Here is a 26,486-nt window from a genome sequence, read left to right as displayed (position 1 = left end):
TTTCCTACTTCATTAAGTCTCCATAGTTTCTATGGATGAATCACAATCTTGGTAAACTTCTGGTTGCTTTCCAAGTTTATGACCCAACCATGTTAAATCGGGACTATTGTTCCAAAAGTGTTTGAAACCCATCCACCATCCATGGTAACTGGCCCACCGGTCAACCTGCCCCACTCCCATATTTCCGACTCCCACAGTTCACCCTGGGCCCGAGACCCCGAGTGCTCGCTGACGGTCACATCAAAAGACCAACAGTCCCGTCCACGAATCGTAATCTTCCACGTCATGCGGCTCAGAAAAGAGACTGCCCCCGAGATGGAACACCGCATCTTCCGGTCTTCAGGGATACTCTTCATCCTGACCGTGCAATCCGGGGAGCGTGATCACGATAGGCAACACACCCAAACAAAAACGCTAACTGAAAAGGAAAATAATAATTATAATAATTGGGAAGGGAAGGGAAGAGTCCCACTCGGACGCTGCATCCTTTCCAGCTTCGAATTCCTCGCCCAAAAACCTATATATGAAGCAAACGAAGACGACGACGCCAGACGCGCCGGACACCTTTCTAGGGTTTCTCTAGGATTTCCACTTCCATTTCGGCGATTCCAGGGGGCGAGTCCAATCCAAATCTGGAGCCGCTCCGCCTCGTTTCTAGGGTTTCCGAGGTCACAGCGGGAGGAGGACGAGATCGCAGATGCAGACGGACGCGCGGATGAGGGCGGTGGTGGAAGGCGGAGGGCAGAGGGCCCTCGCCGCCGCCCACGGAGTCGCCGTGGAGGGCGGGATCCGGCGGTACTCGGCCTCGCACCCCAACCAGCAGAGTGGGCAGCAGGCCCCTCAGCTTCAGCCGCAGATGGCGCCGGTGGCGAACCTCCTGGCCGGAGGCGTCGCCGGAGCGTTCAGCAAGACCTGCACGGCCCCACTTTCTCGTCTCACTATTCTATTTCAGGTCGGTCCCTCTCTTGCCCTCTCTTTCCACTTGTTGGAAGGAGCGTCTTTGAACCATGTGAAACTGCTCTTATTTTTCGGTGGAATTTGAATTCTTACAAATTCTTGAAGGCGGCGGTTCTTTTCTTTTCGGTGAAATTTGAATTCCTACAAATTCTTGAAAGCGGTGGTTCCATGTTTATTTTCCGTGGTTTTGTTGTTCGTTTTGTACCAAGAAAAGTTTTAAAGTGCGCAAATTTGAAGCAAGGTGGTGGAACAGGAGCGATGAAGACCGAAATACCCTGTTTCGGATGAAATTTCCGGCGATTTGCTGGCTCAAACCTAAGCAAAAGTCTACTCAAACACTAGGAAAGGAAGGGGAATAAGATGAGGAACATTTACCTCGGTCTGGCGAGGTTTTGGCAGCCCTTTCCGACAACGAATTGTGAGGAGGAGACTCGGAGAAGAAGAGCTTGAAATTGCGGTGATTCTCGGCAATTGGGGTGGAGGAAATCAAAGGGGGTGGAGAGTTAAATAGGCAAGATCCTAAAGTTCGGATCAAACTTGGATTGCCCTCGGTGAGTCGCTGACTTCGCCGAAATCGAAGAGGAAGAAGACTCCCAGCCGGGGTCTTCTTCCCCAACCCCCTCACATGCCGGATCGGGTTGGGTCTGGCCTATTCGAGCCGGCCCACAAGTTGGGCTAGTTGGAGTCGAGCTGGGCCTGGCCACTTCGAGCCGGCCCACGATCCCAAAATATCTGGTTATTGCATTCTCCCTCTTAAAATAATTTGGTCCTCGAAATTAATATACCTGAAGATTCAAAAAGCTGTGAATGTTTGACCTTCATTTCTTCCTCAAGCTCCCATGCAACCTCTGTTTTTGAATGATTATTCCATTGTACTTTGACAAAAGGAATGATTCGGTACCGTAATACATGATTTTTTCTGTCCACAATTTGGATCGAAAGCTCCTCGTAGGTCAAATCTTCACGTACACTCAACGGTTCATATTCTACCATAAGGAATGACTAAATCAAATTGAGAAGACATGGGTAAGCACTTCTCTAAGTACGGGCCAAAATTTGTGCATGCAAATTTGACCACCTGTTATAGTTTCTTGATGCAAAATGTCATGTTTTTTGAGTAATTACCAAAGTGAAACTATGTCTATAGATGAATTTTGTACCAATCATTAAGTTGAGAAAGATTTTAGTTCCTAATTTTCGTTGTACGATCAATATCAGGGAACATTGTTTAGCTTCATTTTGGGTAAGTATTTAGAATGTTTAGGACTAATTTTGTCAAGAAAAACCATTATGATTTTCTGTAAAACAAAGTATCGAAGAACATCTTCATATTTAGGCACACAGATAGTGCATGTCTAAGTCACAGGTCACAATACAATTAAGGCTTAACAAGGACAATAATGCATTTTGCTTAACTATGTGTTTCTTTTTTCCCCCCTTTTCTTGAGTGTGCTTCAACTGGGCTAGGTGGTTGGTTGCAAGTTTTAAACTTTAAATCATTTTTTTAAAGTCATCCTACTAATGTACTTGGGTGGGATTGTGGGAAACTTTTGTGGTTTCAGAGTTTGTTACCTTCTTAGAGGCATGACATAATTGATATCAAATTGAAATTGAGCACAACAATTTAGCATTTATGTATTCACCATTCCCTGTAAGGGTCCAAGGGTGTGTAGGTATTGTATTGTACCATATTGATGGCAGGCTTATATTGGTTCCAAACAAAAAAAACAAAATATCGCTAAAACGATATATGACTCTAAGACATGTTAAGGAACAATTTTCCTTTTTGAGATATAGCTTTTTTTTTTCTTGCAAAAATAGAGATGTTTTGAACCTCTGAACATCCTATTTAATTATATATTGCCAACTTTAGCATTTGAAGGCATTATTGACAAAGCATGCCTTAAATCCTGTAGTAAGCTATCTGAAGAACACTGAAAGTATCAACGAAATGTTGCACTCAAGTTCTACGGTAAAAGCTATAAGAATTCATATGATTTTCTATATACTAAGATTTTCTTTGAGGTAATGATCTACATTAATTAATGATGTCTTTGATTGGTAAAATATATGAAGAAAATGGGTACAAAATGCATCTATATCGATATGTATCTGCATGTTTATTAGTCTGGCATACTGAAATTGAGATTAATGTATGTTGGGATAGAGAGAATATTGTTACATTTATATGTGCACATACATACATGTATACATAGACATGCATGTATGTGCACATACATAGACGTACATGCATGTGCACATACATGTACATGTACATATATATATATATATATATATATATATATATATATATATATATATATATATATATATATATATATATATATATGCATAATATATCTCAATGATAGAGCATAATCCGTGATCAAGTGAAAAAGAAGTTGAAATGGGGGAATGCTCTTTTAAGTCTCGTAAAATAGATTTAAATGATGGTCCTTTCATATCATGTTATATGCTTGTATCATGATGTAGAATTGCCTACACAACACATAAGTGTGCATCTTATGCTTTAATATGAAAAATTTACAAGAAGTCAAAATTTTAGATCAAGTTTGCAGAGTATAAATTCATTAGAAACTATTTTGGTTTACTCCACATCTTAGCATTCATTTGGGATATCTTATGGCTGGTTGTGTATTTTTCATTGCCAGGGGGCCAAGTAAAGCAGAACTTGTACTAGCTGGCCCCTGACTAGCACAAGCGTGATATGTGATAAGTTAGATGTTGGACTTAAGAAGGTGGAGCAGCAAGGATGGAACCTTAAAAAGTATTCATTTGTGTAGGTGTTTGTGCTGGTACAAGCATACAGTTCAAATTTTACATTATTCTGGTTGACTCTATTGTATTATATTTTAAGTAATGCGATTTCAAAGTCATTACATGGGTAATTCACAGTGTTAGTTAATAATGACCAGGCAACAGATTCAATTTGTGTTGTAACTTGTAAGTAAGGTGTTGTTTATGAGTAAAGTTTGAGCTTAGATTAGTTATATGCGAGTTAGTTTATAATTAACACTTTGTTTGATTGTTTCTATGTTCTTTATGCACCCATGTAGTGGGAGTGAAAAATCAATTAGAAATAATAAAAGTGAACATATATTTTTATTTTTTCTGCCATGATGATGACCTTATGCTTAGAGGCAATGAATTTACCATCTCTCAGCAAGGACCTGAAACTGCCTACATTTAGCTGGTGATTTGTTAGGTGGTGAGATTTTTAATCAATTATTTGTTGTTATTCTATGCCTTCATAAAGTTCTTCCATAACTCCTATTACTAGATTTTTTTTGCCCATTAGAGTTAGGTCCTAGATTGAGTCCTCATACACATTCTTCATTATATAATTGGAGAATCTATATTTATACGATCCAGTTTGTGCTGTATCAAGACCTCAGACTTGCAGTTTCCTCTATTTCTAGCATCTAGCCATCGGTCCTTGACTTGATCATACAATCCCAAATGTTAAAATTTCTTAAGTTTCCCTCTTTAAGATTTAAAAAGAAAAATCTTATCTGAAGCATGTTGTACCTCCATGGAAGCATCTTATGTGAAGTTAAGGAAGCTCAGAACTCCTCATATCTGAATTTGTAAGACATAATAATTGAAGTCTCTGTTTTAAATCCTTTCATTTAAGGACCCAACGAATCTCTTTCCCATTACTCATTTGGCATGCATGACTACTAGTTGGAAAGTGAGCAAGTGAATAAAATACGATTTTAGCCCTCACTTCATTGTAGCTGGTATTTATGGGGATTCATATTCATGTTTTTTTAAATAAGTGAATTGTGGTGTTTATATTATAGGCGAATAACCGAATAACCATTCATTTCAACAAGCTTTACTAGTAGCTTTACCAGTTATTTGCAAGGCCAAGTTTGTAGCACATGGACTTTCTTGTTATGCTTTAAGAGTGTTGTGTGCTTGTTTGGGTAAATAATTAGCTCAAGATGTAAGCACAAGAACAGACTATAAACTATGTTCTTGACTCATGTTAAAGGGTCTTTTAGGTAGAGTTCTTTTTAGCAAGGGTCTTCTAGGTAGAGTTCTTTTTAGCTTTCTTTCTTGATTTTTATCAATGGCTAAGACTTAACTAACTGTTTGTTGGCTATGATACCTGGATCCTTCAGTTTACCTAACACTTGGACACGGATATTGGTATGGTATTCAGACAAGGGCTTGTAATATGTAATTCTTAGATATTGAAAGGACTCGACACTTAGATCTATTTAACAGAGAACTTGAGCAAAAGTACCTCATCGTATGGATGCTTTTTCCAGATGTGTCCTCATTTAAGGCTTTTGTGTGCTGCTGAACTGGTAACGTTCTGTTATCTAAGGTTGTCATGCCACTTTTTCTTCCTCATTTTCTTCATTTTCCTATCTGTTCTACAATGGTTTATCTATATTGGTTGGTGTCATAGAGAGGATCCTTCATTTTGGCTTCCATTTCTCACCTGTTCTCTCAGATCACCAACTGCTTTCCTGGCATCTTATTTCCTTAGGTGCAAGGCATGCATTCTAATGTTGCTACCCTAAGCAAGGCTAGTATATGGAGGGAGGCTTCACGCATTGTCTATGAAGAAGGTTTTAGAGCATTTTGGAAAGGAAATTTGGTCACTATTGCTCATCGGCTACCATATTCATCTATAAGCTTCTATGCTTATGAACACTACAAGCATGCAAGTATGAAGGTTTGTTGGAGAAATATGTTTTGGCCAGTCAGCTAGTTGGGTTTTATAATTTTTAAATGATATGTCTATATCAATTATTATTTTTTTGCAGTTACTACAATTGATTCCTGGGCTTGATAGGCATAAGGATTATATGGCTGCAGATGTATGTGTTCGGCTGTTAGGTGGTGCTTTGGCAGGTGTAACAGCTGCATCTATCACATACCCGTTGGACCTTGTGAGGACGCGTCTTGCTGCTCAGGTGATCTCACCATTATTATATCACATCATGCAGTAGAATTCCTATCTATTAATCTTATCTTCAGCAATCATATTTGAAAATTTGAATTCTTAATTTTTTTTCCCAGTGAATAAGTAGGAGAGAAAAAATGCATGATGGCTTCTCTTCAAGGTTTCAAATTCAAGGCTTTTTTTTAAAAAAATAAACCATCGCTAATATCTGTCGTTGCAAATGAAGCAGGATGTTTGCTAATTAGCTTATTTTCTTTTCTAGAAGGATCTGTAGTCTAGATATAACTTGGCACTGATAATAACTGTCCAGCTACTAAGAGCTGTCAGTTGTTTACTGTGGATGTTAGTTTGCATTTCTTACTGTCATAGGGCAATCACATAGACATTTTGGGATATACTTTGTGCAGATAGAATCATAGAAATGTGTATTTGCTTGAATGATGGGATTCCCTTGTATGCAGTTATCTTAATAAAGTCTATATTTGTATACTGAATAAATTCTCATGATTTGTTTATATGCTTATTTTTTATCATGTTAGAACTAAGTTCAATTGATATATTAAGAGATCATTCTTTTGGCTAGGTTTCTATATTTGATGCACTCTGACACTTTTATCTTCTGCATGAGTTGTGCCTATTTAATATGGTTATCCTATTTCCTTTTGAATTCATTCTTCAAGCTGTAAAATTTTGAAGTTTTATTTTGTTTCTGTAATAAAAAATATGAGAATCTGATGGTTTAAATTCCTAGCTATATAATTGATTGGTACGTGAAGCGAAGTTTGCATGCCTACTAACTTTGGTAATTCATTCACATTGATTGTGGGTCATGGTGATAAATCTTTCTTTCCCATTCATTTCTTCTGGTGTAACTTGTTTACTCATTTTAAATTGCATAAATTGTTTTGTCGTAGCTGTTCTGCCGTTTTCTTTAGGTCTTCCCTTGATAAGACTTGAAACCTATAAGTAGGGCTTTCTTTTGGTCATTGTTGCACATGCTGTACAGACTGGGGGTGAAGTCGAGTATCTAACTATTTCTCAGCTAGACATTGGGGACAAAAATCTTGATAAGCTTTGGCTAAGATGAGCCATTTGGGAAAAAATGGTATATAAATAAGCAAAATTGCTATCAATATTGTTAGGGTCATTCATAACATTGTAATACATTTGGAGTTCGCTGCTCAACAATGCGATTGAACTTTCTATCACTGTTTAAGTCTATGAAGCAAGGTCTGCTAGACCGGTACCAAGGCTCGTATTGACTGGTGATCGGTTTGGTATGATACCAGTATATATACTATACCGGCCTAATAGAGGGAGAGGGAGGAGAGAGAGGGGGGGAGAGAGGGAGATTGGGGTGGGGGCTTACATGGGCATCGATTGACATTGAAGAGGAGCAAGACGAGCTACCAAGCAAGCTAGACGAATAACCGAGCGAGCGCGATGAGAACACGAACACTCTCTCGAAGATTCAACCGCATGTGGTGGAGCTTCGAAGCTTCGATCATGGCGGAAGATGGGAGAGAGGGGGAGAGAGAGGAAGAGGGTCAGGGCCTTGGGGTGGGGGGCTACATGAGGTTTTTAAGGGACTGATCTGTCCCAACCATCCAAATTGTGCTGGTTCTTAATCAGTTCAGTTTGGTTTGTTACAACCCAAATTGCCCTACTCTGAATTGGTAGATTAATATTCTTGTAGAATCACAAAATATCAAAAGTCAAAAAAAAGAGAAATGTAAAAAAGTTAACTATGTACAACTCAAAAGAAAGGATGATGAGTCAAAGGAAGAATATCATCACCTACACTTTGCACTTCTACTTTGGCATGGGTTGTTATTCTTTCAAAAGTTATGTTAATAAAATATAGGACAACTATGAATTCATAGTTTACAAGTTTCTTATATGATGACTTGTGCTTACATTCCCTAAGCTAAGGATTCTTGTCGTGTGATATGTGGGTGGCGTTGGGTGACCCCAGTGGGATCACCAAGGTGATCTTCGATCACTAATGATTCTTATCCGAGGGTAATTTGATCGCGATGATCTAAGATCACCTCATTTGGCATGCTATATTCCAGTGACGAGAGATTCTCAGATATCCATGAGTAACTTGTTTGTTATTCCATAAAAATCCAAGATCACTAAACATGTAATACCAAAACTACCTCTGATATATTTTATAAACTTATATTTAGTAATCACATCAAATATATTATAATAAAATATTAATATATTTGCTAATATATTTATTATTAGTATGTTCCATAAAAATATATTTATGTCCTATAATTATTAATCCTATAAAGATATATTAATAATTATTAAAGAATTAATATTTTTATTTATTCTTATAATATATTATTTTTAATACTGATATTTATTTTGATTAAAAAAATAAGGCAAATAGAAGTAATGTATTAAATATTTTTATTATATAAATATAAAGTACAATTATATACTTCTACTATAATTTAAAATTATTATTGAATAGTAATTTGACAATAATATGATTAATAATAAGTAAAATATCTAATATCGATATAAAATAATATATATAATATTGATATAATATATTAATGGTATAGTTATATACCAATTTTTTTTGTTGGACCGACGGACATTTTTGTCCTCAAATTTCAGCCCAAGATCACTGTAGTGCAACCAAATGTTGTGATCTCATTATGTCCACCCGCATCACCCTTAATCTTGGAATGATCAACCCATACCAAACTCTCCCGTAGTTATTGAGTTATATCTGCTATGGCCGGCATATCGCATGCAACCGGCACTAGATGGTATGGCACTGATATGTGGTGAATAAGATTTGAGTGCTGTGGTCTGATATATAAAATAAAGAATTCCTTATGAAAAAATATGGCCGATATGTGGTGAATAAGATTTGAGTGCTGTGGTCTGATATATAAAATTAAGAATTCCTTATGAAAAAAAGCAAATCAACCAAGGAATCTCTACTACTGTATTTTATGTTGATTTTGGTGATAGTTATGGCAATAATATTTCTCATAAAAAGATAGTTATAAACTTATAATAATAGTTGAAATGTTGGTACTTTGTGCCATTAGTTACTTGATAGGTGATCATGGAATGTGGATGCTGAAGGGACCATATAGTGCTTAGGAAGAAGGTTCATGCCTAAGCAGATTCCATTGGAATATTAGAATAAAATTAAATGCTCTCTCATGCATGTGCACACAAATATGTATGTATATATACATAACTAGAAAATACAGATAAAGCATAAAAAATTGAAGGAAAAAAGGTCAAATTGAGAGAACTCCTTTTATTTATTTGAGGACCTATTTTAGTGCAATGTGACATATGAACCAGTAAAATCACAATATTCTTGAGGAAGTTATATGATGAGATAAATTTTCTGAGAGTTATATATTAATCATTAAAAAAGGCATGCATAATTATTGAAGTTGATAATACAAGACAGCTGCCAAATGATGAAAATTAATAAATGACAAGTTAACAAGTAAGTAAATTTATGACTCATAAGCTGTAATCAGTTTAAAGTTTATGGCTTCATCAAGACGTTTATGGGGGGTGATGAGGTGCATAATTAATATGGTCAATACCTAGGCCTACCTTAGTAAACTGGTACGAAAAAGTAGTCCAAGCCCATTAGTACTGCGCTGCCTATGCATGTGCAGGTTGCTTGATTGTTCACTAGGTGGTCAGTTGCATATAGGAGCTGTAATCATGCCCCAGGTAATGCATCCAAGGAACCACTCAAGTCCAGGTGGCTGCCTTTCAAGTTGTTCTTGGGCTTTCTGTGTTATGGTAATTTTTATGTTGTAGGTGGTCTGCTGCATATAGGAGCTTTTATTGTGCCCTAGGTAGTGCACCCAATGAACCACTTAAGTCCAGCCTTTTAGGTTTTTTCTGTTTTGGGTTTCTATATCATGGTGCACTTCGATCTCACAATTCCCATTACATTAATGTAACATTTAATACTCATGTTGGCCTTATCGTTGAAAATTATGAACTCATTATTCTCTTAATATCATTGCTTTGCTTGTTCTACATGCTTATATTTGTGCTTAAAAAGATACTTATTGATTGGTAGAGACTGGCGAAATAGGTTCAAGAAAGAGCAAAAAGGGTTGAGATCAAGAAAGTTTTACACTATTATAGCTTTTTTAACCGAAAGTTCAGAGAAATGTTTTCAAGTGCTTGAACAAAAAATGGTTTTACACATCCCTCATGACTCTGACAATTTGCTAGATTAGACAAAATATATATAAGTCCATCGAAGATCTATGCAAGGTTTTTAAAAACAGAGGTACTGATTATTTGGTGGGCGACCAAGATTGAGATGAGCAGAGGTCTTGGCTTTATTTTGGCTGAATATGAAAGGTTGAAAAATTTGAAAAGAGCTGAAATTTTATGACATCTCAGCCAATATTTTAGATGCAAGATATCAAAAATTGACATGGTATTTCCAAGATCGGCAGCTATTTTTAGGCACTGGTTTTGCAATCTATTCATTAAAAATCTATTTAAGTAATTAAAATATGTGATTGAGAGAATATCAGCCACGTATATCCACTGATGTCTCAGGATTTAGTGGTTGATGTTGGCCGAGATACCTTATATAAGATAACTTTTTTATAAGCATCCTAGAGTTTGCAGTATCTTGCATTGGAATACCTGTTTATAACTTCCAGTCCACTAAATGTGTGATATCCATTGTTCAAAAACTGTGATAACAACCTGTCTTCACAAAACTGTTATGATTTCACTTTTTAAAAGTACATTTTCCCATTACGTGACTTCGAAATGATGAACAGATATTTTAGGTATATCTGGCTTGTTCTTCCATGCATGGTATTAGTTGACCCACCTTTTCATTCATGCATTGATCCAACATTATCATACTATTTGATTGATTTAGTTGTTGGGTTAGGTGTTTGTATGAATACAGATTCTATTCTGAAGCATCTTGGAATAACCAATTTATTTATTCTAGAGTTTGCAATCCTCATTGATGATTGATATGGCAGATAAAACTTTGGCTTCACTTTTTTTAACACTCTAATTAGTCTAAATTTTCCTGATCTGTTAGGATTCTCTTCTCATTGCAATTACATTGTTGTTTTTACAAATATTGAAGTTTGTGTTCTTGCACTGTTACTTCCATTGTTTGCAGAACTTATCTAGACCAGGATTTGCAGCATAATTAACTTGAGATATGTAATTATGCAGACAAAAACCATGTATTACAGAGGCATTTCTCATGCACTCTGTGCCATCTACAGAGATGAGGGTATCAGAGGGTTATATAAAGGACTTGGAGCAACTTTGTTGGTAAGCTGTTCAGATCAATCCGTATTGAGGTCATGGTTCTTAAACTTTCATTCTGTTGGCATTGACCATTGGTAAGCTGCAGGGTGTTGGACCTAATATAGCGATCAGCTTCTCTGTGTATGAAACCTTGCGATCTCATTGGCAATTACAGAGGTGGTTTCCTTGTGCTTTGATTAAATAATTTTGGTGCTTCATATGCTGAGGAGACACTACTTTTTCACATTGTATGGTAAATTTTGATATGTGAATTTTTTTCCTGTAAAATGTCAGGCCCAATGATCCTGCTGTATTTGTTAGTTTGGCTTGTGGAAGTATTTCGGGCATTGCTTCATCAACAGGTAAGTGATTGACAACTTGATAACCAGAATCTAGGATTGCGCATATGGACACAGAGTTATATGAAAAAACTATAGATGAATGGAAGCTGATACTAGGATGAATCATAGCACTAATTGATCTAAAGAAGTTAAAAATCTACAACTAAACAATTTTGCAGAATTAAGTGAACAGACATAAATTGGTTGGTTTTGCCTCTTTTTCCCAACTGTATGCATCTCCTGCAATCCTTTATTTGAACTTGAACCTCTTTTTTTTCAGTGATAAGTTGCCTGGTATTTGCAGTTTAGCTGTCATGACTGATTGACACTTAATCAAATAATAAGAATTTTGAGTTAATCCTAATCTACTCTTGTGTTTGTATTTTGGATCAATTGCTAATAGTGAGAAAGGATAAAAATGGATAGGCACCAGAAAGACTAATTTGTATAGTGTGCACTGTCCAGTATCATGATTACTTGATATACTGGGAAAGTCAGTAATGAAGACAAAATACCAAAATCCTCGCATAAGTAATTATGATAAAAGTTGCTGCCCCAGGCCTATTAATTATGCCTAATTGCAATATAAGCTCCAAAAGTAGCTTGATCGTGAACTTTTTGGTCATTTATGCAAGTTGTTTTCTTTTTTAAAAAAAATTGAATATCATATAATTGGCTTAAGCAAATTTTCTTTAGCTCGCTTTTGTGTGAAGAGAATAGGCTACGGGAGCGTTCTTGCCTTTGAAGAAGAAAAATTGGGGGGACGAATAAGATGAGAGGAAAAGAAGAGAGGAGGCAGATGGGGAAGTGGTTGACAGAAAAGTTTTATATCCTTTGAGCTCTACCTCTTGACACGTGAAATAATGTGTCTCTAATAAGCAATATTCTTTGAGCTCAAGTTGTTCTCATACTGATTTCCAAAATAAGACATTTCAAAAGGACAAACTCATTGCATTAAGTATTTAAATCAACCTGAAAGCAGGTTGAACTTTGTCCAAAAATTTCAAGAGAGCTCTTATTGGTGATGTCATCTGTAAGTGTCCACCTTCTTTGCTGCAGTAGTTCTTTTTGGTAAGTATTTCATTAGTTTCCAATTCAGTTTGGAATTAGCACCGGCAGATATGATGTTAATGTTCGGGTGTTTTCTAAATGTGCATTTGCAATCTCCAGTCTCTACATGCACATGTAGACTCCAATTATTATTTTTGTATGCCATAGATTGGTGTTAACTCATGCATGATATGCTGGCATTATTTTTTGAGACACCTGTTTTTTGGAGTGACTTTCAGATTGCATTTATAATTCTTGACATGATCAATTATAGAATGAAACAAGTGATAATTATAGTAATCATCAAGGTCAGCGGAACTGTCCCGAATCGGTCGGTTCCGGTCATAAGGAGCCATCCCGGCGGCGGATCAGAATGATTCCGTTAACGGAAACGAGATCGGTTGCCGGAAGGGGAGAAGGAGAAGAGAGGAAAAGAGAGCGAGCGGGGGAGGGAGAGGGAGAGGAAGGAAGAGAAAGCCGGCTAGCGGAGAGCCGGCGAGCCACGCGGAGGGAGGGAGAGGGAGAGGGAGAGGAAGGAAGAGAAAGGGAGGTGGAGGCCGGCGAGCTGCGTAGAGGACGCTCCTCCGGGCTCTGCAGCCGAAAAACAATGAAACATGGGTCCGGCCTCTTTTTTTATTTCGTAATTTTTAAGTAAAGTCGACAAGTGATTTGCTGGCTTTACTTAAAGATTGCGAAATTTAAAAAAAAGAGGTCGGACCCTGCCGCGGAGCCTTTCTACGCCTCTTGCCTATGTTGCCAGCCTCCGACGGCCCTTCGTTGGCCTCCACCACCCCCCTCTCTCTCTCTCCCCCTTTCCTCTCTCTTCTCCTTTCCCGTTCGCCTTCTCCTCTGCCTCCTCTACTATATCGATACAAGCCCGGCACAGCATGGCGCGGGCCTGTACCAACCTGTGCCGCCGGGCAACCGGTCCAGGCTCCGGTACCGGCATAGCAAACCATGGTAATACTTCTAAGTTAGTATGCAAGATGGACCATATATCCAACTGATGATAGCCTTATATTTTTTGCTTGCTCAAATTTAGAGCACCTAAAGTGCTGATACATCTAAAATTGTTTTGCAGTTACATTCCCATTAGATCTTGTGAGGCGGCGAATGCAGTTGGAAGGGGCAGCTGGAAAGGTTCATGTCTACAACTCGGGGCTGTTTGGAACATTTAGGCACATAATCTATACTGAAGGATTTCGAGGATTGTACAGAGGTATCTTGCCTGAGTACTATAAAGTTGTCCCAGGTGTTGGCATTGTTTTCATGACTTACGAGATGCTGAAGTCATGCCTGTCTGGCAGAGATTCTGATGACTAGCATTGAGATCTTTCAGAGATGAAGTTTTGACCTCTGACATTGATGCACATTGTTAAGTTCTTAGAGATAAGGTAGAAAAGTTTCTAGTGTCCAAGGAATCACATGGTGGTAAGTTTTGCAATTGCTTCCATGAAAAAGTTTTTCATTCGTTATAATTTTTATAAAATTATATCTTCAACTCTATCCATGAGGCATTAAGTGTTATACATCTTCCAATTCTGCTAGCATTTTCCAGATCATGTACTTCTCAGTTTTGATTGATCTTTAAGGGAAAAAAAGATGATTGGGCTCTTTGGAGCCTACTTGTCTATTTGCTGTTGATGGAGGTCCAGCTGAGTTTCTTGTAAAAAGCATATGCGAGGTTTCGAGGATTATAACAATGACTTTTTAGAAAAAGTGATGGAGAATTTGTTTAACTAACAGAAGCAACTTGCCAGTTCAGGAAATTATTAATTCCAACATCAGGGAGGATGGGTGGTGAAAGATATCTATCAGCAAGTGACGTCATATGCATGGTGAAAACATCCCCAGAAGCTACTGCAAGATGTTGTTGGTGACTTGCTAGCTAAGGATCTCAGTTTTGAATTACCGCTGTGATCTTAGCTGATAAGTTTATTTTCTTTTAACTCATCGAAGACCATGGTCAATTTTCATGGTGTTTAAACAAATTCTTCTCTGCAATTAAATTTTATAAAATGTTGTCACTGGTTACCAACTTGATTGAGTAGGGGCCCACATTGATATGCTGATTGGTATAACTGTTTGCACAATCAAATGAAGCTGATTCTGGCGTTTGGATATATTAAACACACCGCTGGTTATGCATAGGGCATTCTTGTAATATCAGTGGGGCCTTAGCTCTTGTTGATAGAGGTTTTTGTTCAATCTGTTTCGGGACAGTTTAATGTGCTTCATCCTCAACTTGATCTGTAGAGAACAGGGGCAGGTGAAAGGAGCATCCTGTGTTTCTAGTCTATAAGTCGATTCATTAAAATTATATGAGAAGTATTGTAGTCATGAGTCTGATTGCTTGTGAAAGAATGGTGCTAGGTCCTGTGTGAACTGCTTTAGAAGGTTCTGTTTTGATGCTTCAAGAATCATGCGCTCATTCTTTCTTAGAAGATGCCACTCTTCGTGCCATCGAGTGAAAGCTTTTAGGCAGGTTGTTCAATTCCAAGCTTCACTCAGCTAATCAAAGCAACAAATCGTGTTACAGGCTGACTTGCTAATCTGTGGTCCATACAGAGGCCCACCACCATGACCATTACTAATCGGTGGCTCATAGTGGCCCACCATCATTACTAGAATTATCGCCTGTTTGTTTGTCCGTTTCAAATAAGCTAGGGTGTCAGCCAGTGATTGGTTGAGCAATTTAGTATAGGAAGAAAATATTGGGTGGTTCGTTGCTTCTGATTGCATTGTTTTCTATAAATTACCAATTTGAAGAGATGACACCGGTTGAGCATCCTATGACAACAGTTCTACTGATCAAATTTTAGAGAACAGAAAATCCTATTGAAGCAACTTCGATAGGGTGTGCTTTAACTTGAAAAATAATAGTAGTCGAACCTTCAACCGGAAGTGGAAGAATGCATCTTGAAAGTGGAACTGATGCAGTGCTGCCAGCTTCAGGATTGAAACACAGAAATAGTCATACACGAGCTTCAGCCTTAGTTGAGAGTACATTCATGGCCCTTTGTCCCCACTTGTTCTCAACAAGTTGTCTTTATCCATCCGCTCTAAACTATGCTATTGAGGAACCATCCATGTTGATGCAGAGAATTTCTTTTAGGAACCAGTAGACAGAACAAAGATAGAGAGGAAGGTTAAGGTCATACAGAAACCATGACCATTAACTGAAATCAGAAACCATGACGAGTAGAGCTACGATTATTGGTGTCAAGCCATCCAACCTTTCCGCCAATTTCTACCAAACTTAATGGAATTACTTGCTTATTCAAAACAATATGTAGATGCAGTTTGATGATATTTCCTCTTTACCACTGATTCCTGTTTTGTCAGGTGACTTGGTGCAAAATTAATGATGCAACCATCTAGAAAAAAAGCAGACGCATCTTGACACCAATTAAAGTTCGTGCTTTATGTTCATGGCCAGCATCCACTCTTGCATTTACAACTAACCGCAAGTATGAAAGGACTCCAGATTAGGAATAAAGAAGATAAACGAATAGATAAGATGAAACCATTAACTGCTCCGGACATGTATATCAAGCAAATTCAAGCAAACAGCAAGCATATTATTCTTTTTTATGCGGTGGTCCTGGCTGGAAGCAAGCATATTGTGTAGCTCACTAATAGACCAGTCCACCAATAACTGTCGTACAGTGAGGGAGAGAATAAATTAGATCAACAAGAATGACACTGATGCAATTTTATGCTAGTTTAAATCCATCAAATATAATTTGAGAGCTTTACTTCAATGCCAGCATCCACTTTGCTGCTAGATTTGATCACATCTAGACAACAGATTAGAGTGCATGACATGGACTAGGTACAAAATGATGAACAGTTGCACAAGCAGATAAATGAAGTGCATCAAACATATGAACTAAAAACCTCCAATAGAAAGAAGTTTTCTCTGAAAAAATGGTTATGAAACAATTATGGATTATTAACAGAGAAGTAAAGGAATTGAACTAGCCAATAATTTAAATAATATCAGTTAATAATATCCTTCATTACCAACATGATTGACATCGCTGGCTAAACCATTCAAAGATCAATCAAAACACCATTACCTTTTAGGCAGCAGTACATGATGTGAGTGCAACATGAAATTGAACATCTTGGTGTAGTGCCTCTAGTGATATTTAACGTTAACACTTCAGTTTTGCACGCAATTCACTTAAAAAGCAGCAGTGACAGAAGCCCATGTAAGGAGACAGCTACAGCATGCTAATTCTCCTGAAAGCAGGCTCCAGCCAACACAAAATGGTGCAACCAGCTAGCCTTGGTTATCAGGAAGCCGGCCCATCATACAATAAATCTGCGGACATGGAACATCCAGCATCCTAAACCACCTTCCTAGGAATTATAAGCAGTAAGCTCAAGTTTGACTAGAAGACATGACAGGTGAAGAACCTGGTATTGTAAGTTTGAAGTGTGTTTCATATTGCCTGTTAAACATAGTGATGCATGAGCGTTACTGTTTGCTTGCTCATGTACCTCATTTAATTGTCTGGTCTTTTATATCACTATGACTAATTTTTAGCCAGCAAGCGCCGACTTCCCATAAAGGCCTGCAATTGCCATATAGCACAGATGATCCCTATATATCTGCTATTATTTTCACAAATAATGCTGCTGGAATTTGAAGAAAATGATTTTATTGATGGTTGATCCAATACAAGTGCTTATTTACCTGAAATAGTAGTTGGTAAGTAGCCCCATAAAAAATTAAGGGGAGCTTGTCCAAGCTTCCATGACTAAATTTTATCATCAAAGACATAATATATCTCTGAAGGAATATATCTCCTTACAACAGAAGAAATGGCTTTACATCGGAAAGTTTCCTGTCCAGCGAATGTGATCTAAGGTGCAACGAAGCCCATACCTATTAACAGCATCATTAGCAGCTCTAAAACCCTCACCATAGGCAGATGAAGTGTCATGAGCAATCTGATGAATGAAAAAATCACCAAGCTTCTTCTCAGTATCAGATTTTCCTGCTTTCTTGGATGATGGAATGAAGAGGATGAAGACGAAGGAAACGTAGATGAGGATGGCATGTTCCTTGACCCTGGCATAACCTCTGATTCAAGCCACATATGGGAGAGCACCTGGCAGATACCTTCCTCCACCTCAGGGCTTAGATTGCGGTAGCCTAAATTGGTGAAAGGAAATTTAACTCCAGTATTGAAACTTGAAGCACCAAGCAAATAATAAAACAAAAATCAAACTCTGTGTGTGTGTGTGTGTGTGAGTGAGTGAGAGAGAGAGAGAGAACCAAGGAAGACTTGGATAAACTTGGTAAAATCAATATGATGGGAATTAATAACAAAGTAGAATTCCATGGAGCTCACACAGTTTATTGTTCACATATATGTTTATACAAGGATTTTGTCAAACCCATGAGTCTTCATCTTACACTGCTAACTGCATAGAAAGATAATGACAGTGGATAAATGTTGCAAAGAATGTTGTGATGGAAGAGGCATAGGTGGTAAATGGGTGTTGAAGGGAAAGTGATGGAGGTTATTAGAGCTACTTCTAAGGTAGGACTGCAACCAGATCCATTTAACCAGCAAGCTAACGCAAACTCAACGAAGTTAGAGCCAAATCATGAATATATGTCTCGAAGCATTATGTTAAAATGAACAAAAGTAAAGAATCAAGACATGAGGTGGGTGGAGAGAGGATTTTACGAACGCCACCAGATGACCTATATAACCTTTCCTCATTCCAATCAGTTGTAAAAAAATAAGGGTACCACTTTAATTTAAACAAGCAATTGATGTACCTAAAAAGGCCAACACTATAGGCATATGATGAGACACTTCCTTATATTAAATTATGTTAATTATATTGTACCTAACAAAAATCCCCTCCACATGCATGCGCATACAAGCACACATGCACGCCTACACATGCACATAAACACATGCATGCAAGCATGAGGATATATAGGGATCATGTAAGCCCAATCTAACTGGACCTTAAAGTTCAGATGACCCAATCCAACCCATTCACAACTGGCCCTTTTGCTTCTTTTTTTTTTTTTTTGTTATTGCCAAGGGGATAGTTTCCCAACTTATTAGGCATTGAAACAATGTTCCTTTTGAAGGACTCAGATAAAAAGTTTTTGCTACCACTTATTCTACATGAAGAGGAGACACATGCTGGGGCAACCAGATGAAGCTTTCAGGTTTGGTCAAACTTCAGGAAGGGTTTAGCTGAAAGCTTAGGTTAGAAGTGGTATGACTTGAGTCCACGTCCATGCCATTCATTAGTTGTTACTTATGACTCAGTGTTATTGAACTTGTTAGTTTCTAGGGCACCAAATCATGTAAAATCGCTTAATAGTAACCATTTTAGCATCTACAAGCAATATCAGAAGAAAATCATGACTGCATAGTCACACCCAGTCATTTCCTAACAGCTCTAGGTTTTGAGTGTGAACGAAGCTTGACTTCTTAGCAAAAAATACTAATAGTGAATTTAGCCCAAGATTGGGCCAAGTTTCGAGCTTGGGTGCCGGGCCAAAAGTCGGCCTCAAGCTTCGAGTTGAGCCCTGGCCGAGGGCAAGCAACAGTCCAAGCTTAGCTCAGAATTTATCTGAGCCCTTTTTTTAGGCCCAAGCCTAACCCAAGCAATATTGGGCCTAACCCAGAGACCCAACTTGAAGCCCGCCCGGTCCAATGGGCCTCAAGCCAGCCCGGGCCCATTACCAGCACTACTTCTTAGTTTGACATGGCTTAAGTCGAAAATGGACATATATAAGCCTCATCTAAGCTTGTAGTCCAGGTTTGGGCCCATGGTCAAGAGCTTCCAGCCAAGTATGGCAAATCATGGCAACACCTTAGGCTTAGCAGGTTGCAACCCCAACAGACAAGTAACCAAACAAAAGCTTGAAAAGATACTGACAAGTAATAATGAGATGAAGGGCCAAAGGTAAAGAGCTCCCTTTGACTTTACTAGCTACATTATATCAGTCTCTGTTAAACATCCCTTCATCAGCAGTAACAAGTGCATAAAATCTTAATTTACAAAACAAGCAACAGAGTTTTGTAATAAGAGACTATGATTCAGAGAAAAGTTATAATAATCTTTCTCGGATTGACAACAAAAGATGTACCCTAATGAGAATCTGAAAAGCAGTGCAATATACCTTTGAGGCGTAACCATGCATGCATCAATTCATGAGCAAGGATAGAACCTGTTAATAGCCTGCATTAATAACCAGAAAAGACTTTTATAAGTCATGGGAAAGCTACAGGAACTTGTGGTGTATGAGCATGTTGCTGGCTATAGGGAGCGGGTTGTTATTCTCATAGTTCACTAGAAGTTGACACATCAGAACCTTTAATTAAATCTTTTCGATGCATAAAAATTGATTCGATGCAAAACTCAAAATGTGCATCCGTGGCATAAAAACTAGAATTGCTTTCTTAATAATTACAATATAGAGGGGCATGTGTGTTCACAGGCGTGATTGTGTGCATTTGCACTTGTGCATTTCTACTGTTGTAATATAAACTTTTATCAGATAACATGGTTCAAATATTTCAAAAAATCTCAACTGGTTGAATGAATAAAATTTATATGATCTAACCAAGGTATCCCAAATTTTCGCTTTAGACACCTAAAAAGTTGTAGGTTCCTCCATGCACAAAGCATAAGTAGCATACCAGATTCAGTTAAGCACTTTTGTTGTCCTGACCAAAAATATGCTATAATAAGTTAAAGAAAAATGCAATTGTAAATCAGACGAAAGGTAATAAGATGTATAATGCTGGCAACCAGATTCAAGCATGTTAGGAAAACCAGATCATGGCACTCAAAACATCAATCTAATTGGATCACACCAATGTATTTACAAATGTAAACGCTGGAGTATAACATGGCATTGGATGAAACTGACCTGGGAAGACCATATAAAACAAGAATTGCTGTGACCTCACATTTACGAGTCAACTTCTGTGGATGAGTTCTCATGCCAAATATTTGATTTCCCCCAATCTTTGGCCTCTTATGTATCTATATTAACAAGATAGAAAAATAAAGATATGCTTTTTATATATCTGAGAATAAAAATTGTGGTGATAAAGATGGCAAGACAGAAATTCTTTACACTGCTAACTGTCTGCTCCTCAGAAAGGCATAAGCCCCTTGTCTCAGGCATGTGATAATGACCCTAATAACACAACAATTTCAGAGAACACTCTCAAGATTAAGCATGTAAAACCACCGCAAAGTAAAACTCACATCCTTCTCCCCTTCCATGGCTTCATTAAGTGCTTGCCTTTCAACCAGAAGCATTGGAATCTGTTGATCTATTTTCATATTCATTCCTTCATAATAGTCTCTGATAGAATGGTATAGAGATTGACAATCACCAGTATCCATGATAGCAGAATCCAGACATTCTAGGCATAAGTTGCGCCCATCTCCTAGAGAAATGTATTTCATACCCCTTGACTTTGATATTAACCAAAGAAAAAGAAAATCAATGTAGAGTCAGGTCCACCCTGAATCCTATTGGCAAAAAGAAAACGACAAATAGGTACTTCCACTTAAACAATAATATTGCATACCTCCATCCGCTCACAACTACAACAACGAGGTGTTTTGTCATGTTCATGTGAAGGACAATATTTTTGGCCCCAAAATGGGTGAGCTCTATACTCAATTAAACCAGCCATGTTCGTTGGAATCTGTAAAAATAGATAATAGAGAATGGTTGTTCATGCCAATTATGATTTCGATTATTGATATCTGTGGCAGCTTTATTCTTCCTCATCTTTGAAATAGAAGCAGGAGAACCAGCATTAATCAATCAAAAGGGGGAAAGCATGCAGCTTCTAAATGATAAGACACATACTACATACAAATAGCAATTGTTGTTAAGATTTTTTTTTTTTTTGCAAAACAAAAAAATCGACATCTTCTGTGTTTTCACCAGCAACTTTTAGGGGGATCATGCCTATAGTATCGAATAGTAAGACCATGATAGCAATCATGACTAGCTGTTTGCATTTTAGCTTTAGGGTCTTACTTCACTCCCAAGGCCCATCCAATGGAAGCCCACTGAAATGGTTTTAAAATAACCAACCATACCTTCGAAAGACAAACCTAGAAATTAGAAAAGAAGAAACAAATTGCATGCAGTAGTTTGATAGTTTGCTTTCTTCAAAAATTGTCGATCAGAAAAATGCCATGTATGTAGGTAAGTGATGTATAAATCTAGAGGCCACAGTGAGAATGGATATGATGCATGATGGTATTAAGATGGTAATAACTTATATTACCATATAATGCATGGTTAGCTGGAAACACGAAGCATAAAAGGCCTGAAAGAAAATTATTTATAGAAGTCATTGATGAAGAGCAGCAGCAGAGGATACAAAGAAGATAAAGCAGACCAGAATGAGATTAGTTTATGCAATGAGTTAATCCCAATGTAACCTGATAAACAAATATTTAAACTTAATATGTATTAAATAGCAGATTAATACAAAAACACACTACTTCAATGAGAAAGTTTAGTTTCAATGATGGCCTGTTAACTGAAGCACTGGTAACAAGGTAGAAGCATTAATTAACAAAATTATCTTATAATAAGTGATTATCTGCAAATATACAGGAACTAAATGTTCTTACAAATTCATGGCAGACATCACATTTTGGATGATGCGACTCCTTATAGCATGCCTTGTGGTATGGCAAATTCCCTGACAAAGAAAACTGAAGCAATTGCTACATTTAAAATCTGCTGCGCTACAAAATCCTCTAAGATAGGCACTTTGCCAGTAGAATTCTTCAGAAAAGAAACAAAAACTAAACAAAATTATATGACCATAAAAATTGCATACCTCAGTTTCATGGATAGGCCGTCTACAAGCATGACAGCAAAAGCATTGAGGGTGCCAGAAGGTTCCCATGCAGCTTAAGTAACGGCCATAGCCTATTTCCTGGTTACAACCTCCACAAACTCTGCAGGGTTTGAAGCAATGGTGGAACTTTGGGTGCCCTTTAGCAAGATATTGTATGGACTAAAAAATGCAGATACGAACCTATATTCTCTAGGTAAATACTGGATTGGGGCGTATGGCTGAAGGAAGACATATTCAAACTCTCTTGTAGGGCTCTTGCAAGTTCTTCATCATTATTGCCCATTCCATTGTATCCTGAAGCTGTCCTACAAATTTGTTATGTTATGGAGAAGATTCTGAAATGCAAGTTATATTTTTAAAAGTGAAAAGAAAAAGCTGAATTAATGCAAATAGTTTAGTGAAGAGAAAAACACGATGCTAAGCGAGCTCATAATTTAAATTTCAAATAATCCAAACTTACATTTCCGTTTCTTAGCATCCTCTGCAAGAGAAATTGCAATTGCACGATCCAATTCCTCATTCTCAGCTTTAGGTTGATCATCCTGACAATAAGTTATGCAACACAATCTCATGCAACAACATGAAAGAGGGAAATACAAAATTTAACAACATATCCCCTATTGGCATGTTATTAACAAGGAGCAGTCAGTTAATGAACATGCTACTGGCTTCAAAACCCAGCTAATGCCCTATTCATATGAGATGACAATATGGAATAGCTGGGGGCAGTCTAACATAGAAAATCTGAAGGATATGAGCATATTACCGTTGATCTAACTGGCTCGTGCCAAAATATGTTCTCCCCGAGAGCTCGTGGATGCTGTCCATTTGATGCTCCACGACTCGTTCCCTTAAAAATCTTGCACCAGCCACTTCATGAAGCGGGATTTTCTTTCGCTGTATGATGGAGCTGTGTGCCCTGGTAGCATAAATGAGGTCGGTATGAAAGAAAAATTAGGAATTTAACTGAAGGATTGAATGGAGAGAGTGCAACATACTGTGTGATCAACCTCCTAAGAATTACTTAAACTTTTTTTTAAAAAAAAAAAGCAGGTAGTTCTACATTTTGAAGACAGCCCTAGTGAGGAAAGAGCACTTATTAAATAGTTCTACATTTGAAAAGGGAAACACATTAAGAAAATTAGAATGGAAAATGAAGTTGATCGAGATTGTAGTTATGAACATATTTATGATGAATTCCAAGAAATGTCCATATGTCAATATAATCTTTTTTTACGGAAAAAAACCTAAAATATAATCTAATTATGCATTGTCTCTTTACTTGAATCACCGTGCAATCTTTCTTGGTGACGTCATGAGTGTCATGAGAAATAATAGCAAACGTGGCCTATCAATACTACCCTAATGAATGACAAGCACTAAAAATTTTCAGACAAAATCCCTGATCGAGAAAGAATTCAAGAACATCAAAAAGAAAAAAGAAAAATAATTATTTTTACGGGCGGAGGTAGGGTTATGAATGTATTCATGATCAATGCAAAATAAACATATAAGGGGAACGTATATAAAGATTGTAGTCACGAACGTATGCACGATTCCAACCCTAAAAAAAAGTTCAGACTGCTCTCTTAACTTGAACCCCCTCGCAAGCAAACTCGGTAGTGTCATGAGAAACAGTAGCGAACATAGACCATCAGTTTTATCATAAGCGTTCTTGCCCTGTATTCTCGTAGCACTCGTCCAGAACAAGAACCCCCAACAGACATAATCGAAGATGGAAATTTTCAAAACAGATTACTAGTTTTCCATCGAACGAACGTCAAAACCCTGAAAATCAACAAATCGAGGAAACCTTCGGAGAGTTGAAGAACACAAAGAAAGCAGAGATTGGGTTTGGAGTACCGTAGATGCAGGGCTGGGAGAGAAAGGTGGAGTCGGAGGGGGAAGCCATCGAAGTCGAGAGCGGCGCTGCAGCGAGGAAAAGGGGTTTTGATGATGAACAGGAAAAGAAAGACGAGGGGGAGATGATGGCAGGTGGGGAAAGAAAAGAGAGGTGGAGATGGAAAGGAAGGGATCGGGACAGATAGAGAAAAAAGCCACCGCAGCAGCAGCGGCCGCCCAACGAGGTGGAGGCATCTCGAAAAGCTACAGAAGAAGATTAACTTATAAGGCGAGATAGAGAATATGTGAAGGGGGAGACGAGGAAGGAAGAGATTCTTCTCTCCAATGGAAGAGAGAGAGAGAGATGCGGGAAACGACACGCATGGAAGGGGCGGAGGGAATTTTGTACGGGAATTGGGTTATATCTTTCGCGCGAAAGAATGATTCGCGTTCTTTCGCGATGTCAACCGTTGGATCGCGCAATAACGGCCGCAGACAGAGAGAAAAAAATAATTAGACTGCTTTAAAATTTGTGACATACGCGATCCAACGGTAAAAGGATCGACCATTCTTTCGAGCCAAAGATACAACCCGAACCCATTTGGTAAAGGTTGGACAAGGCTAATGCGGGTCGGTGTAGAATATTAAAGCATTCTTATTCCGCTCCGCTGAGCTGTGGGAATATGAATCGTTGAGGAGATGGAAGGGCAAAAGGTGTGGCCAACAAAAATAATAATCAAACATTGTTTCTTTTTTATATTTGCGTCAATATTGAAAAGTAGATGGAACCACGAAGAAATAAAATCTTGCAAGCAAGCTGATTGGTGGTGTCTTGTATTGTGTTATATTTGCCAGTAGTTATATTATTAGCATTTGTAATGAAATATTATAACTTAGGAATGCTTTATATTTTAGCTTTCTATATACGAATTAGATTATCTATAAATATTGCTGCAAAAAATAAAGAATATTTTGGAAAAACATAGCATGGCGATATTGAATATTGGCCTTGATAGCTTTTTTTTTTTTTTTTTTTTGAAAACTATTTGGCCAATACAAAGGTGTTCAAAATAAAGCCCGATGAAGTCGAGTCTTTAGCACAGCTAGTAAGGGATTTGAGTTTAAGGAGGTTAGAAAAGGATTACCTTGGTGTCACTGATTGCTGATGGACTATTTCAATGCATATGTACAAGCAAGCACATAATATATTGGTTTATTAGAAAAGATAGATCCAAAGAATGCTATGCGAGTTGGTATAAATGCATGCTGACCGTATGTACGTATAAGTACTGAATCAGTACATAATATAAGAAAGGTATCGAATTAGAGGTAGTATAAGAGACGTATCGAGTGTCGATACATGGTACAAAAGGTGTATCGAGTATCGATACGCCCAATTGGCCTTCATATTGGATGTACCGATACAGTAACAAATTAGTACTAGTATAGAATCCGATATCAAAATGACGTAGATTCAAAAGTTAAATGCTCTAACATTTTTAAAATGTTTTAATTTTGTTGAAAAATATGCTATAGTGATGCATATACGTAGCTAAAGTTTTTCCAAATAAATTATATTATCATTTTGAAACATCATTAGGCTTGAGAGCCACCATCCTTTTTTTTCTCCTTTGGTTATCCATAATAATACCAACTTCGTAAATTAATTCAAAGTAACATTACCTGCCTGCTGCCTCATAGGTCTAAACCACAAACTCACTCATATATGATAATCAACTCCTATCGTGCATTGATTCTCTTTTTTCTCTACTTTATATCTTACATTTTTGCATGTAATTGGAACACCCTGGATATAGGTAAACCAAGGCTGCAAAACAAAGTCAATTTCATGCAACTTCAGAGTATAACAGTCTTCGTTGTTCAGGAAAGGAAGAATGCATCTGTTGTTTTTTTTGATTCAAGGAGAAGGTCTAAGTAGTATTAATTGTTTCCGAATAAGAGTTGGGCCAACTCAAGTATCGAAAAATAAGACTTGAACTTAGATTACTTTCAGCAAATCTACCACGGATTTTTACCAACTAAAGCAACCAGCATCGTCATCAATGAAGTTCCTCCTCCATTAGACTCCATAATCTCAATGAATTTGATGAATGCTGCCCTTTTTCTTTTAAAAAAAAAAGGGAATAGGTG

At 37.6% G+C, this 26,486-nt stretch overlaps 2 protein-coding genes across 10 annotated transcripts; one reads left to right on the top strand and one right to left on the bottom strand.

Moving 5' to 3' along the window:
• The first annotated feature begins 454 nt into the window (after window positions 1-454).
• LOC103704116 (mitochondrial substrate carrier family protein B-like) lies at window positions 455-14,720 on the top strand. 9 transcript variants are annotated; one of them, XR_003385048.1, is made up of 9 exons: window positions 455-952; window positions 5,480-5,668; window positions 5,760-5,909; window positions 11,129-11,230; window positions 11,313-11,383; window positions 11,501-11,568; window positions 13,679-13,816; window positions 13,905-14,028; window positions 14,363-14,720. XR_003385048.1 is itself a non-coding variant. In XM_008787272.4 (8 exons), the coding sequence occupies exons 1-8, from the start codon at window positions 698-700 to the stop codon at window positions 13,940-13,942; spliced, it is 1,011 nt and encodes a 336-aa protein (XP_008785494.1). In that variant the 5' UTR covers window positions 455-697; the 3' UTR covers window positions 13,943-14,720. The 9 variants fall into 9 exon arrangements, 4 of the variants coding, with proteins under 4 accessions (XP_008785494.1, XP_026659255.1, XP_026659254.1 ...); XR_003385047.1 differs by having other exon boundaries at window positions 14,358-14,720; XR_005511253.1 differs by having other exon boundaries at window positions 14,156-14,720.
• A 2,522-nt stretch (window positions 14,721-17,242) lies between these two features.
• On the bottom strand, window positions 17,243-26,426 carry LOC103704117 (protein DA1-related 2). The gene is given in 14 exon segments (XM_039124080.1): window positions 17,243-17,627; window positions 17,630-17,764; window positions 19,769-19,827; window positions 20,522-20,637; window positions 20,732-20,794; window positions 20,866-21,078; window positions 21,195-21,314; window positions 22,261-22,344; window positions 22,473-22,593; window positions 22,674-22,719; window positions 22,722-22,793; window positions 22,954-23,035; window positions 23,260-23,365; window positions 26,359-26,426. Coding segments are annotated over 14 exon segments (1,476 nt in total). The 3' UTR covers window positions 17,243-17,436.
• Between the last annotated feature and the right edge of the window lie 60 nt (window positions 26,427-26,486).

This window comes from Phoenix dactylifera, chromosome 3, assembly GCF_009389715.1.
Source record: "Phoenix dactylifera cultivar Barhee BC4 chromosome 3, palm_55x_up_171113_PBpolish2nd_filt_p, whole genome shotgun sequence".
Classification (NCBI taxonomy): Eukaryota; Viridiplantae; Streptophyta; class Magnoliopsida; order Arecales; family Arecaceae; genus Phoenix; species Phoenix dactylifera.
The sequence above is the reverse complement of the archived record's forward strand: the minus strand, read 5'-3'. Positions and strand labels throughout refer to the sequence as shown.